Here is a 14,770-nt window from a genome sequence, read left to right on the forward strand (position 1 = left end):
TCACTGTCTCTAACAGCTCCACCCCAATAATGTCACACCCCAATGGTGTCACTCATCAACTGCCTCATAGCCATGGAGCCCAGGCTGGCAGTGGGGCAGGGTATGCAGAACACAGCTCCCATGGCAGCAGCTGCTGTGGAGACCATGGCCATGGTGATGGCCCTGCAGATAAAACAGACAGAGCCTGCAGCATCCCAATGGGACATTTCTGGCACGTTTGCTGCCCTCTCTTTGTGTTGGAAGTCACCTTCTTGTTTTGCAAAGCAAATCCAACTGTGGGGTGGTGGAGCAGGGCACGGCCTCATTTGCCAGGGAAATGCCCCTGGAGCAGAGCACACACTGGGACCAGCTGCCAGCACAACCCCCCCCCCCCCAAGCCAGCAGGGAGGTCCGAGGTGCACCCAGCTCCATGCCAGCCCTGCATGCTGCTCCCTTCTCCTTCCATCCTCCTGCAGAGCAGTCTCCAGGCAACCCGGGCAGCACCAAGGCGCGTCTCTCCCCTGCCGAGCTGGTGTGCTTGCGCTGGCACATAACTCACATACCTGCAGGCAGGCATCACCAGCAGGGCTAACCCTTTCTTGCTCTCTTGCAGCAGTGCCTGCCTGTCCCCAGCCTCGCACTGAAACCTCCTGGCACTGATATGGACAAGGAGCCAAGAGCATGCAGTGCCAAAACCTGTGCTTTGCCACCAATGCATTGCATCCTTGCTCCCTTAGAGCTGCTCTGCTCAATCAGCAACTCAGAGGGTAACTCACACCGTGCAAATCCCACTGCCCATCTGCTGCTCACTCCTATACTTTGCACTACTCTGAGTGCATTGGATGCAATGCTTCTCACAGATGCTAGCAGCCTCTCCTGGTGCTGAGTGCTCTCTGCAGGGATGGATGCAGGGATGGATCAGTGTACAGGAGCTGCAGATCCTTCTGCATGGGTTTTGCATGTAAGGAGCCCATGAGTTCTCCTCCCTCTTCCATCTTACCAGATCATGCTTCACACACCCTTGGGGTGCCTCCATAGCCCCAAGGCTCAGCTGGGGCTTTGTGTGCACGGACAGAGGACAGCCCAAGCAATGCCATCATCACTGCAGCTGGTGTAGGTGCTGGAGGATGCACTCATTGCACAAATAGTGCTGTTTTGAAGCACAAATAATACAGAGAAAGAAAAAGGGCATTGCAAAGCTGAGGCATGGCATGAGGATATGCAGTTGCCTTGGGAGGGCACTAAGGGTGAGCTTTAGGTACAGGTGCATGTTGTGCTGTAGGCTGTTTGGTAGAATTGGAGTCTCTGCAGCTTGGGGAACTAGGAGATTTTTGTCTGTTTCCTTCAGAGGTAGATCCCAGGAGTCAGTGCTGACCAAGGCTTGTGCTGGCAGTGGGCTCCTGCTGGCCCTGCAACCCACAAGGCTCTGCCAGGTGGTGGCTGCTCCAGCTTGGGCACAGCTCCATGTCACTGGCAGCCTCTGGCTGTGGGTTTTTTTTTTGCAAGTGACTCACGGTGAGGGCCCAGGTGGTGAAGCTGGCACTGCTCCCTGAGGGCAGGCTGAGTTGGCTTGAGCTGGAGATGCAACTGGCATCAGAGTTTTCCCCTGTATCTGGTTCTGGGTTATGGGGGTATGGTATGGAACATCGGCAGAGCAGGCTGGGCAGGATGCTCAGCACACCTGGAACACAGTCCAGAACCTTCTCTGTTTCCTTCTCTCCAGGTTGTTGCAGTTCCTGTGTTGCCAGATCCTGAAGAGAGAGGAGCTGAAGGAAACCACAGCCTGGTGCTGAGAGCAGATTGAGATCTTGTGGCTGCTGCAGGAAGCTTGCTCCCAGGTATCTTCCAGCAGAGAGCACGCAGCCTGCAGCAGGTTCCTAAGCTGGCAGGTGCCTTGTTCCATCCCAGGCTGTATGGCCCATCTTTATCACAGCTGTGCTGTCCTAGGGCAGCCTTGCACTGGGGAAAGTGATGGGTGAAAGCAGCCGGGGTGACACATGGCAGTGTGTGCACAGCATGGCCACACACTGTGCAGCATGCGAGGCATCCCCCCACAAGCAAATCAGTTTGGTGGATGAGAAAATGGCTTTGGGGCTTATGGGAATGAGCCAAGTGCCAAGAGCTGACCCTGCTCTCCCCTCTGTGGCTCTGAGCATTGTGGATGCAGAGGATGTCCTTGCTGTGTCTGCTCTCTGAGCCGAGGGACCACATAAGTGCCACTGCACAGAGCAGGAGGCACCTGGCCAAGCAGGGATGGTGGATGGAGCAGCGTGGAGCACGCGGTCAGTGACTCAGCTGTGACCTGACTGCACCAACCCCAGCCTTTCGCAATGTGTTTACCAGGATGCAGGCAGCCTGTGCTGTGCAGGAAGGGCGGCCTCAGCCCCAAACCTGCTCTCCAGGCTCCCCACCCCACACTGCTCTACTCCTGTAAGTGATGCCCATGCTGAGGTCAGGCAGCGTGCTCCCAGAGCAGCCAAAATCATCATAACACAGCCCCAATGGAGGTGGTGGCACATGGTGGTGTGTATCATTGCAGGGAGGGTGGCAGAAATTCCCCTGCTTTCCTGATGCCCTTTGCTGAGCTGTGTCCCAGCCACCCCCCACCTCCTGCAGCACTAAGTGTCCCAGGGAGCAGAAAACCATGGGCAAGTCCCTTCTGATGGAGGATTTTGGATTAAAAGGCATAGTTTAGAAAATGTTCCCTGGAGGAAAGCCAATGGCAACAAATCCGAGCCCTATTTTTGTTCGTTTCTACATCTTACGGAGTCTGAGATGGGAAATGCTGGTCAGAGGCAGAAAGCTCCAACATTTCACCCTGCAGTGAGCTGGAATGGGCAGTGCCTGGTGGTGCCCCCTGTCCCACAGTGGCTGAATGCAGGTTTGTGATTGCATCACTGCCAGGGATGAGTGAGAATTGTCCATTAGCGCTCCTGCAGAGACCAAGGCCACCCATGGGCAGGAGCATGTGAGGACCCCAGGAAAGAGGTCTGAGTGCCATCAGGCAATGTTGGCATGGCCACACTGATCCTTGCTGCAGCGGGCACAGCAGGGCACTGCAGAGCAATGCCACCGTTTGCAAGATTGCTGCTTGTGTGTGACTGTGAGGGCTCTGCCCAGATGCCCATTTTCCAGCAGGTAACCTTAAATCACAGCTCCTGGTTGAGCAAACTGTGCCCACATCCCTCCGGGCTCCCTGCTGGCAGCTCTCCATCTCGTGTCAGCTCCTATCACCAACGGCTGAGAAGGGACCTGTGTCACTGCATTGTCCCCAGGATATTTACTGCCTCCCCGTGTGGTTACCAGGCACGGCTTGGGCTGGCAGCAGCTCACACTGCAGGCACAGATTGGCATTCCCAGCCTGGCAGAGCTGCAGTGGGAGGCTGTGCAATGCTGCTGTTGGAGACGGTGTAGAGTGCAAGGTGTTGTGCCAAGGCTGGGCGCTGCCATTGGCACACTCTCAGGCTGCAGGGCTCGGCTGCCTGCACTGCCACGGCGGTGCCCGCACCCTCACCCCAGCACCGCGGTTTGGGGCAGGGCAGGGCTTGGATGAAAGAGAAACGTCTGCACCCACCCCATGCCAGGAATATCTGCCCGTGGGGCGTGTGCTGCCGTGGGCACGACTGCTCCTACCGCTGCAGGTTCACTGAGCTGCAGCCCCACGGGCACCTCAGCCCCGTCCCGTGGCGGTGCGTTGCCGGGGCTGCCCTGCAGCGGGGCTGGGCGGGTTTTGGCTGTTGTAGGATGTAGGATTTGCACCCACATCGCCGGGGGGGAAGGAAGGGGGGAGTGGAGGGAGCGGAGGGAGCCATGAGGCACATCCAAGGTCAGCCTTGCAGGTGATGCAGGGCAGATCCTCTGCTGCTGTTTTCCCACTCGTGTGACTTTCCCCGTCTGAAGTTTCGGATGGGCAGGGACGGGTGATGACACTGCAGGTGACAGTGTGACAGTGTGACAGTGACGGTGTGATGGGACGGTGGGTGACGATGGGGCGGCTGCTGCTGGCACTGGGACGCACTTGGATGCACAACCTGCCCCCAGCTCAGAGCATCTCCTCCTCCCCGGTCCTGAATCGAATTTTGATTTCAATTCCCGCACCCGTAAGGCTGAGGGACGGAGCATCCACAAGGATGCTATGACAACCAGGAGAGCGATGAAACGTCTCCCCGGAGGCAGCGCTGTCTGCCTGCAGCGCATACCTGGCGGCACAGAGATGCGCTCCGCCGAGTCTGCCCGGCCCTGGGCGGGGGAGGGGGGGGTCGGGGGGGGCAGCATCAGTGGGGCGCTCAACAGGTCCTTGTCCTTCCATCCGGGCTGCATTCCTGTGCGGTGATGCACAGCTCTGCAGGCACCACCTATACCTGCCTGGCACTGAGGGAGGACTCTGTGGCGGTGGCGCAGCTCCTCCATCCACGGGGATGGAGCTGAGTTGAGGCCGCTGTGCTGTCAGAAGGTGCTGCACCCTGCGGTGCTCCTCCAAAGAGGGATGCCCATCCAACCCAGCCATCCTATGGAAGGTCTATGGAAGGATGTGCTGCTGGGTGCTGCACGTTTGGGTGCTGTTCCAGCTGGTTGTGCTTGGAGACCCTCCAAAATGAACTGCAAGGAGCTGCAGGAACACAGAGTGGACAGGGGTGCCTTTGCTGCCTGCTGGCAGTCCCAGGTTTGCTCCCACCGAAGTGCTTTCATTTCTACAGGACCCAGCAGGGAGAGAGAGAGAGTCTGGCTCCTCCAGGAGGCAATGACCCGAGTCCTGGCAGATGTGGAACAGCTCTCAGCCGGGCTGTTAGACCCTGAGCGAGGTGTGAGCAGCAGAATGATGTCACAACATTATCCCCCACCTCGAGTCACGAGTGCAGGGAGGGAACACGGCCACACTATCAGCTCCACGCTGCAATTACAGCCACATCACTGCCCGTGGGCTCACGTCACCTGCTGAGCTGCCACGCCTGGCAGATACCGGGGATGGGGCTGTGCCACACAGTGACTCAGAGCTGCCGGCTTCAGTGTGGGGCTGGAGGCATTGACCTGGATCTCAGGGAGAACACCTTGCGTGATGCTGCCTTATTGCAGCATGGAGAAACCCCGCTCCGTGTGGATGGTGGCCGTGTGGGTCAGTGCTGAGCAGCTCCTCCCATAGCACTTTGTGACTGTAGCAGAGTGATGTCCATCCTGCTGGCACAGTGCTTGGTCATAGCTGCCACTCCTGCATGGCACAGCACAGGTGGTGGCTCTTCTCCTGGGTGCAGCCTCCCCCAGTTTTGGCAATAGCAGTGAGAATGTGAGCAGCTCCAAAGGGACACCCGCAGCACTTGGGGTCTTACTGTGACCCTGTGAGGACAGAGGGCTTCTTGGGCACAGGGTCTCCAGCCCCAGCCCTCATTTGCATTCATGCCAAGCAGGGAATTTCCCCCATTTTTCCATCAGCAAGCAGCCGAACTTTCTGCAGGGTGACCTTTGTCCCCACCCAGGGTGGGGCAACCGCAGCAGCTGCAAAGTGACACCACAGGGCTCTGCTCCCCACCAGCTGGATGGGGACAAACCTCACCACAGGGGGCTCAGCAGGGCTGGGGGCAGCTGGAGTGGGATCTACACCCATCCTGGACTGCATAGTGTGCCCCAGAAAGGACAGGAACCCCCAGGGAAAGGACCCCGGGGCAGGGAGGGCCGTGTAGTGATGGCATTGGTGACACCATCCCTGCAGTGCATGGTGGTGGCTGTCAGTGAGGATGGCCAACATGTGTATAGAAGGGGCAGCACCAGGTCAGGGTGTCAGCAGCCACTGAAGGTTTGAAGGGAAGTGGGGCGATCAGCTCAGGAGATCAAGGCTGGGTCTTGATCTCCTTGGTCTTAATGGGGGTCTTTGGGTGGCACATCTGCAGCATGGGAACCTGTGGCAGCTGCTGCAAGGTCACATCACCCATTGAGCCATATCCTCTGGGTGCACCAGAGCTTCGGGTGCAGCTCCTCATCCCTCTGTGCCCCATAGGGTGTGTGCTGCCGGACCCCTGCCAGGCCCACAGCACTTAGACAGCAAGCTGTGGTGTTCCCAGTAAGCAGAGATCAAAGAATCACTGAACCATAGAACAATTTCACACAATCACGCAGGTTGGAGAGGTTCACCAGCTCCAATCATCACTGCCACCTACTGTGCCCCATCACCAAAGTCCCCCTGCAGCCCTGCTGAGTGCTCTGCTCCCCACTGGATTTGGGCTGCAGAAGTGGCTGGGAACAACTCAGGCAGTGAAGCCCCCTTTCATCAGTAAATAGGGTGACAAAACCCCTGTGGCACAGTGCCCTCCCCAGGGACGTCCCCAAGGGGATGCTGCAATTGTCTCCCACATTGCAGCTCTGTGCTGCTCCAAATCCCCCTTGCAGTGTCACGCCAGGTGCTGTATTTGCCAGAGAAAGAAGGTAGAGGGTTTGAAAGTGGCCTGTTTCCTTTGAGGAGCTCATTGGTTTTGTTCCCAATTGCATTCACAAGATCTCGAGCGTTCAAAGGGAATTTGTGAGCCAAGTGCCAAATGGGTTCAGACAAAGGGGCTGAGCTCGGCGCCCCTCCAAACAGCCCTGAGCTGCTTCCAGGACATCGCTCCTTTTACTGTGCTGGCAAATATTGCCTTTGCCCTAAGCTGAACTCACTTGGGCTTTCAGAGCCTTCCCTGAACACCGAGCTGCAAACAGAAGAGCTGATGGAAACGGGGAGGCCCTGCAACCAACATCCTGCAGCTGCTCAGGGATGTCCCCCACCCTTCCAGTTTCCCCACTGCCACACAGAGCTGAGCAGTTGGGCCATGCTTTAAGGCCGCTGCGGCTGGGAATGGTGCCACAGCTCTACCTGTTTGCTGTGTCCTTTCCCTGCCCTCTCCCTGCTTTCTGAAGAAGTGGGTGGATCGCCGGCAGGGTGCTGGGCAAACAGGTGTGTCTGAACCCCTGCTCTGCTCCCAGGGAGATGGAGGCAGGGCTGAGTGCTGCCAACAACAGCCTGCTCTTCTCCTGGCATTGGGCAGGGACTCATAAGTCTCATCTACCAAAAAATCAGACCGTAATGATGCCATATAAACCACAGCATCGCCAGGGACCCATCCAGGCAGCCCCTATTGGAACATAGTGGGTAGGAGGTGAAGCATTGCTGAGCAGCTTCATCTCTCCCTTTGGCTGCAACAAAGACCTCTCATTACAAAGCAGCAGCTTTCAGGAGCCCCAGAAGATGGGGAGGACCTTTACTGTGGTGCTCAGAAACTCTTCTCACTTTTTGCTCTGGGCTCATTGTGTTACCGTCCCCATGGGCCTGAGGTGGGGACGTGTCAGACAGGGTGTGATCTGTGTGCAGAGGCGCTGAGGGTTGGATGAGATATCAGGAAGGGAGGATTTGGGCAGAAACCTCTCCTGGTTCCATTTGGAAGCCCCGACTGATGCTGCGCTCCCAGGAGATGCTCCCAGAGCCCGGCACGCTCATCTCCCGAGAAACAGCCTCAGTCCGTCTGCGAATGTGGGCTGGAGAGGGAAAACGTGCGGTTCCCAAAGAGCCTTTGGGCCCCGCAGTTCGGGGCCGCCGGGAGCTGCTGAGTCCAGGGAGGGCTGCGGGCAGCGGTTCCCCGGGCAGCAGAGCCGGAGGTCACTGACGTGCCGCAGTGTCACCTTGCCCCAGTGAACTCCGCTGCTGTCTGCAGGCGGTTCCACGCCGCACCCGCTGTTGTGCAATGAAATGAAACTAAAAATAGCCCCGCTCCCTGCAGAACAACGCCGGGCTGAGGCTGCAGCACCCGGCGGGAGCGGCCAAGGGCTCCCTCCTCCGAGCGGCTGCGGGCACTGCGAAGCCTCCGTCCCTGTCACGCAAGGAGCGCTGCCCCATCTGCCCCCACACCCCGCAGGGCGGTGGGCTTAGCGCTGGGGGTCGCTGGGGAGGAGGTGTCACCGCCACCCATCCTTTGGTTATCCGACGTAATCCAAATGCTGGCAGCGTTCGGGTCCGTACCCCAGCTCTACATCACCAACTCTGGGCACCGTGCAAACCAGCTCTGGTTTTCCTCTGTCAGAGCTCACCTTTTTGGGCTTTGCATTAATGAGAACGTCTGACTCATTTTAGATCTGCTTGGCTGTGCCTGGCATCGCACCCCTGATGTTCCACCTGGCTGCTGGTGTCCTTGGAGCAGCACCTGGAGCACTCAGCAGCCTCACCTGGTCACTCAATCACTGCTGAGCTCCAGCTGAACCATTCCCCTTTTTGTATGCTGGCCAGAAATCTGTGTAGCCATTGCTCCCAGGACAGCCCTCAGGCATTCCCAGTGTGCTCCTGCAGGAGCTGGAATGCTGCTTCCCCTTTCAGAAGTATCCAAGGATGAGAATCCCCCGCATCTCTTTGCCTCCTGCAGCCCATCCATTGCACGGAGTCTTCTTCAGAGCCCATTGACTCATGGAGATGGCACAGACCGACTCTCCAAAGCTGGAAGGCAGAAATAGGTCAGCTCTCTCCAGAAGCTTTTGGAGCAGATTCGACAGCTGCTTCCCCATGTGACTGCAGGGCCACCTGCACAAGGGATGAGCAGGAGGTGGAGGAAGGAGGAGTGCTCCCACTGCTGGCACAGGGCAGGAGTTGGGGTTGGTGTGAGTTACGGGCTACGAACCACAGGGGAGAACTTGTGGATTAGAAACCTGGTGAAGTAAAGTGATGAGTGAATGGATTCATGTGTTAGGTTAGCCACTACCAAAGGGATCGAGCTCTTGTTTGTTTGGCTTTGCTTGCTTACAAAGGAGTGCATAGGATAAAGTTTAATTTACAGAACACCTTGTTCTGTGACAGCAGAGGTGATAGGAATGGAGAGAGATGAATGCAGGAGGTCAGGGACCCTCGGTCCTCCACAGACCCCTGCTGGGGGGGAGCACTGCAGCCTGACCGAGGTGCCAAGCCACGAGTGTCTCCATCTGGGTTCACAGAATCATATAATACCATCATAGAGCCACAGAGCCATGGAATCATGGGGCTGTAAGACCAGAATCACAGACTCATAGAACGGTTGGATGGGCCCTGGAAAATCCCAACGCTTCCCTTGGTCTGGTTGCCTCCTACAAGCTCAGGCAGCTCAGGGCCCCGTGGGGAGATGCTGGGGGACGCCGGAGGGCAGAGGGGGGATGCGCATCCAGGGCTGTGGCTCTCAGCTCTTGGCAGCGGTGGGTGACCAGCAGAGGGCCCGGCTCTGCCGCTCCTTTATCCTGCCCGGAGCGCTCCGCAGCGCCCACAGTAGCGGTCGCAGCCGGACCGAGCGGAGCTCCCCCCGGCCCCTCCTCGTTCCCCGCAGCCCCGGGGCTGCTCTGTCAGACGCTTCCCGCAGAGGGTGCGGAGGACATCATGCCTTCGCCCCCATCGCTCGTACTCCTGCTGCTGGCGTTGCCGGGGGCCGCGGCGATGCCAGGCACAGCCGGGCAGCGCTCAGAAGGCGGCGTGCACCCAAACCAGGGCGCGGGTGGAGGTGGGATGCTGCCCGTGGCTGCACGGGATAACGCAGAACTGAAGGCACGGCCGCGCCGGGGCACGGTGGAGGACTCCAAGTCGGTGCAGCAGTACGTGCCGGGGGTGAGGGTGGAGTTCCCAAGGCCCATCAATGCCGCCAGCCTGCACCCCACCAGGGCCATGGTGCCATCCAGCACCGACCCCTCCGAGCAGCAGCGGGGGATCCCCACGGATGGGGGGGCTGAACCTGCCACCAACCTGACCACAGTGTCTGACAAACGGCTGCAAATCCAGAACCCGCTGTACCCGGTGACAGAGAACTCCTACAGCGCCTACGCCGTCATGTTCCTGTCTCTCATCGTCTTCGCGGTGGGCATCATCGGGAACCTCTCGGTGATGTGCATCGTGTGGCACAACTACTACATGAAGAGTGCCTGGAACTCCATCCTGGCCAGCCTGGCTTTCTGGGACTTCCTCATCCTCTTCTTCTGCCTTCCTGTGGTCATCTTCAATGAGATCACCAAGAAGCGGCTGCTGGGGGACATCTCGTGCCGCATCGTGCCCTTCATGGAGGTAAGGGGCTGCTCTGCCCCCTTCTTTGGGGGTTCCATCACTGCCCAGGGCCTGGCACCATGTGCCCAGAGGACCCCACCACGGGGGGACATTTCTCATGTTGACTGCTAAGCAGGTCTGGGGCAGGGTTGGGGTTAGGGTTGGGGACCTGAGATCTCTGCTCATTCCTTATGGGTGAAAAATAAAATGACCCTGAGGTGTAGAATAATAGGATAGAGCCGTAGAGTCATTCACATTGGAATAAAACCTTTAAGAGCAAGTCTGACCATGAACCTAATGCTACCAAGTCCATGCTAAGCCACGTCCCTGAGCTCCAGGACCTCTTGATGACACGTCCCATCACACTCTCCCCCTCCCTCCCCCCCCAGAATCACCCCAGATCTTCTGGAGGTGGGCTCTGCATGCTCCTGGGGGCAGCCAGGCTGGGTATTAGTGCAGAAGGAATGATTGCTTATGCTCTGGATACACACACCTGCACAGGGCACCCAGTGATGCTACTTTGGGTACAGGTCTGGTTGGTGCCAGGCACAGCCCTACGTGTGCCCTGACTGTAGCCAGCACCTGTAGGTTGCAGCCCAGCACAATGAGATGATGGGCTTCCACCATCCCAGTAATGTCTCTTTTGCTCAGCAAAGCAGGAGTTGCTCATTTCTGGAGGTCTACCATCCCAGACTTAACTTAATGAAGGCTTTGTCCCATTCCTGTCCTCTACCCCAAGCATCCCATAGCATGACCAGGCAACAGGAGTACTCAGATAAGGGCAGGAATACAGATGGCCATCTTCTGAGACAGGTTCAGTGCCAGGTGAGAATGGAGAGGGAAGAGAACTGCCCCCAAAGCAGAACCCTTCTTGGGGAGGTGCTGCTGTGACCTGAATCTGGGCAGTCCAGGTTGCTGCACCCCATGAAGGTGGCACCTTCAGGATCAGTGAGCCAGCAGCACTGGGGTGCCTCAGGATCCCCCAAAGATGCTGAGATCCTGGGGCTGCTTAAGGATGTGCATGGCATCCCCTGGGGATGTCCCTGTGTGGTCACAGCACAGTTCCCAAGGACCAGGAGCCTGGAGGCAGCCTTAGGGTAAAGGAGAGATAGTGGCGCAGCTGCTGCTGAGCAGAGGTGCTGGGACATTGCTGGGTGGTGGGGCTGGGCATGGGATGGCAATGCTGTGCTGGGGGCTGTGATGCCGTGTCAGGGGAGATGCTGCGGTGAAACTGAGCGGTGGTGCTGGGTGTTTGGCACGAGCTGCTGTGCCTTGCAGCACTAACAAGGTCAACTCAGAGCCACTGCAAAGGGCTCAGCAGGGATGCTGGAGCTGTTCTGGGTCAGAGGTGCCAGGTCTGTTTCTTGCAAAACCCACTGGCAGGTTGCTGCATGCTGCACACGCATCAGGAGGTTTCCCAAGTGCTAGGAATGTCCTTCGGCACAGGAGGACGTGTAGTGGCTTCGTGAGGCCAGGAACAGCCATAGGGCTTTGGGGCAGCAGCATGTGACTGCGGTGCTCCTGGCCAGGGGCTGCAGGGTTGAATGCTGATTGTGACCCTCAGCGCCTGGGCAGCCCTCCCTTTGCTTCCTTTGGCCTCTTCCCTTTGGCAAACAGGGATGTTTTTCCTCAGTGCAGCGGAAATTGCCCTGAGCTGGTTTGTGACAACTGTGTCTTCAGCTCTATTGGGCTGCCTGGGAAGCAAACAACAGATCTGCAGAGCAGGGCAGGGACAAGCCAGCCTGGGCAGCCAGGGCCATAGGAAGGCTCTGATGGGAGCAGTAGTCTGTGCTTTTCCTCTCCGTAAACATCCAGAATAGAAGAAGAGCCCGAGGGACAATCCTGCTGTTCCAACTCTGGCTGGACAGACTGGCATCCAGCAAAGCTTTGTGCAGAACAGGGAGCTGTGTAGGGACATGTGGGTCAAGGGATGCTTACCCAGTGCCCCTCCAGAAGTCACAGGAAAGTGGCTCCAAACCTGGGATATGACCTCTGTCAAACCTTGGAGGAAGGGCCTGGGGCTGTTGGGTAGCTGGGGGCTTCCAGCACCACTGTGAAACAACGCATCTGAGGCTCCCACTGGAAGTCCCACCTGTTCTGCTTCCCCTTCACCAGGTATCATCCCTAGGAGTCACCACCTTCAGCCTCTGTGCCCTGGGCATCGACAGGTTCCACGCGGCCACCAGCCCACAGGCCAGCGCCCGGCCCATTGAGCAGTGCCAGTCCATCATTGCCAAGCTGGCTGTCATCTGGGTGGGCTCCATGACGCTGTCAGTGCCGGAGGTCCTGCTCTGGCAGCTGGCTCAGGACACATCACCCGTGTCCGGCGTGGTGACCGAGTATTGCACCATGAAGCCTTCATCCAATCTGCCCGAGTCCGTCTACTCGCTGGTGCTCACCTACCAGAACGCTCGGATGTGGTGGTACTTTGGCTGCTACTTCTGCCTGCCCATCCTCTTCACCGTCAGCTGCCAGCTGGTGACCCGCAGGATCCGTGGCACCGAGAAGAAGGCCGAGTGCCGTGGGACCAAACACAGCCAGTGTGAGAGCCACTTGAACTGCACCATCATCGGGCTGACCATCATCTATGGGCTCTGCACCACCCCCGAGAACGTCTGCAACATCGTGGTGGCCTACATGTCCCCTGACATGTCCAAGCAGACCTTGGACCTGCTCAACCTCATCAACCAGTTCTTTCTGTTCTTCAAGTGCTCGGTGACGCCCGTCCTGCTCCTGTGCCTCTGCAGACCGTTAGGCCAGGCCTTCATGGACTGCTGCTGCTGCTGCTGTGAGGGCTGCGGTCCCGATGCCACCTCCAGCGAGGGCAGCGCCGACAGCAAGCTCAAGACAGAGATGTCCTCCTCCATCTTCTTTGACAAGCCCCGGGAGTCTCCTCCACCCCTCCTGGCCCTCGGCACGCCCTGCTAAGAGCCAGCCAGGAGCCGTAGAGAGCACTTCACCACCTCCTCCCAAGACCGAGCATTGTTTTTGCCATTAGTGCCCCATGCCTGGACGTGGAGCAAGCAGGAGAGACAGCTCAGGTGCTGCACCGTGGGCTTCAAACCCCGTGTTGGGTAACAAGTGTCCAGTCCCCATGGCTACACCAGTGGCCTTCTTGCCTCTGCCCAAAGGACGTCACCTCCCTCTGTGCCTGGTCAGGCTCAGAGCGTTGCTGCTCTGCTGATGGAGTTGTGCAGGAAAGGTTCCATCTGCTATTAAGGAGGGTTTGCAGAGGACTTAGCAAACACAAACTGCCCTCGTCCTGTCCCGTCCCCTCCTGCCAGCCCCCTCCAGTAGGAGAAGGTCCCAGAGACCAGATCCCAGCAGTGCCCTGTAAAGTTCAATAAACCAGTAAACTAGAGCACGTCGTGCACATAGACATGCAGAGCAATGGGGAGTCGGAGCACAGTGTGTTGTGTGGCCCCATGCTCTTCCCTTAGACTCGAGAGCTCTGGGTGGGTGTGGGCAGCTCAGTGGGGTGAGAATGCACGTGGGGGTCAGGCAGCACCTGAGGGTGATGGGTGATGCCTCCAGGGTGCACTGAGTGCCAAGGCAGCCCCAGCTGAGCTCCTCCAAGTGCTTTGTGGGGCTTGAGTTGGCCCCAGGAAAGCTTGGCACTGGGAAGTGGTGCCCCACAGCCTGCAAAGCACTGTGCAGAACCAAGATCCCACATCTCATCCAAACAGCTCCGGGTGCTTTGTCCACTTGGCCTATCAGTGGCACAAAACCCACCCGAGGTGCCAATCTTAAACCAGTGCATGTTCCAAACCCAACATCCACCTCTCACCAGGACTCCTACCCCAGGCAGGCTGCTGGGAGCAGTAAGGGCAGGCTGGCCGTGCCGGCCCCCCCCCCCCTCCCCATGCTGCCCCCAGAGCTGAGCTGTGAAAGCTCCCTGTGTGTGTGGCTGGCAGCCACCCCAGCCCATGGGATGCCGGGGAGAGGGAGACGGTTGCTACGGGCGGGTGAATGCGAGGGGCTCACTGTGGGCTTTGTGCAGCAGCACCCACCGAGCTTTGCTTTCTCAGCTCTGTTGCCAGGGAAACAAAAGCCCCAGTTTTCTTCCCAGTAGCACAAAACTGTGTTTTTCCTTTCCCTCCGCCAGCCCTCCCTGCATTGTGCTGACGATGTTGGGGGTTGTGGGGGTTTGGGGGCACCTCACCGCCCAGGGTGTGCACTGGGGCACAGATGCCCGGCTGCCTCGGGGACAAGTAGGGTCCTGGCTAAGGCATGGACCCCCAGAGCTGGGGCCCCTGCAGTGGTGGGAGGAAGGGCGAGGCGGCTGCTCTCATGCGCTCGCTCAGTGCCGCTCTGTCCTGAGTCCCGGCCAAAGGCGAACAAAGGCCGGCTTGTTTCTGCGGGTGTGCGGGGAGGAGGGAGCCAGGCTGGGGGCAGGGAAGGTGGGGGCCCGTAGGGCTGTGAGCTGTGGGCAATGCATGGTGCACGTTGCACCCCAGTCTCAGCCCCCATATGCCCAGGTAAGCAGGCAGGGTGGTGAACACACAAAGCGTAATTCCAGGTGCAATGGGACAGCCCCTAAAAGGCACGTGGTATGGGGCACCCTGCCACCACCAGCCACAGCCCACGGGGAAGAACTAATATGGGCAGGAGGGCAGAGATCCAACACAACTGCTCCCAATCCAGCACTGCTATCCCATGAGGTGTCCCAGGACACAGGGTGGGTGAGAGGAGGGTCCAGAAACAGCCACGGCCGCAGCTTGGAGCCCATCTGCATGAATAAACAATGCACTGGGAGCCATCAGATTGGTTCCAGCAGGTCCTGAGTGC

General features: G+C 58.5%; 1 protein-coding gene across 1 annotated transcript; it reads left to right on the forward strand.

Annotated features, from left to right (window-relative positions):
* The first annotated feature begins 9,201 nt into the window (after positions 1-9,201).
* GPR37L1 (G protein-coupled receptor 37 like 1) lies at positions 9,202-13,343 on the forward strand. Its single transcript, XM_015884811.2, has 2 exons — positions 9,202-10,003; positions 12,098-13,343. The coding sequence occupies exons 1-2, from the start codon at positions 9,329-9,331 to the stop codon at positions 12,908-12,910; spliced, it is 1,488 nt and encodes a 495-aa protein (XP_015740297.1). The 5' UTR covers positions 9,202-9,328; the 3' UTR covers positions 12,911-13,343.
* Positions 13,344-14,770: the final 1,427 nt, after the last annotated feature.

The sequence above is a fragment of the Coturnix japonica genome, chromosome 26, assembly GCF_001577835.2.
Source record: "Coturnix japonica isolate 7356 chromosome 26, Coturnix japonica 2.1, whole genome shotgun sequence".
Classification (NCBI taxonomy): Eukaryota; Metazoa; Chordata; class Aves; order Galliformes; family Phasianidae; genus Coturnix; species Coturnix japonica.

Coding starts and splice junctions, on each gene's coding strand:
- GPR37L1 (XM_015884811.2), top strand. CDS start 9,329: ATGCCTTCGCCCCCATCGCTCGTACTCCTGCTGCTGGCGTTGCCGGGG. Junction 10,004..12,097: donor GCATCGTGCCCTTCATGGAG/GTAAGGGGCTGC, acceptor CCCCTTCACCAG/GTATCATCCCTAGGAGTCAC.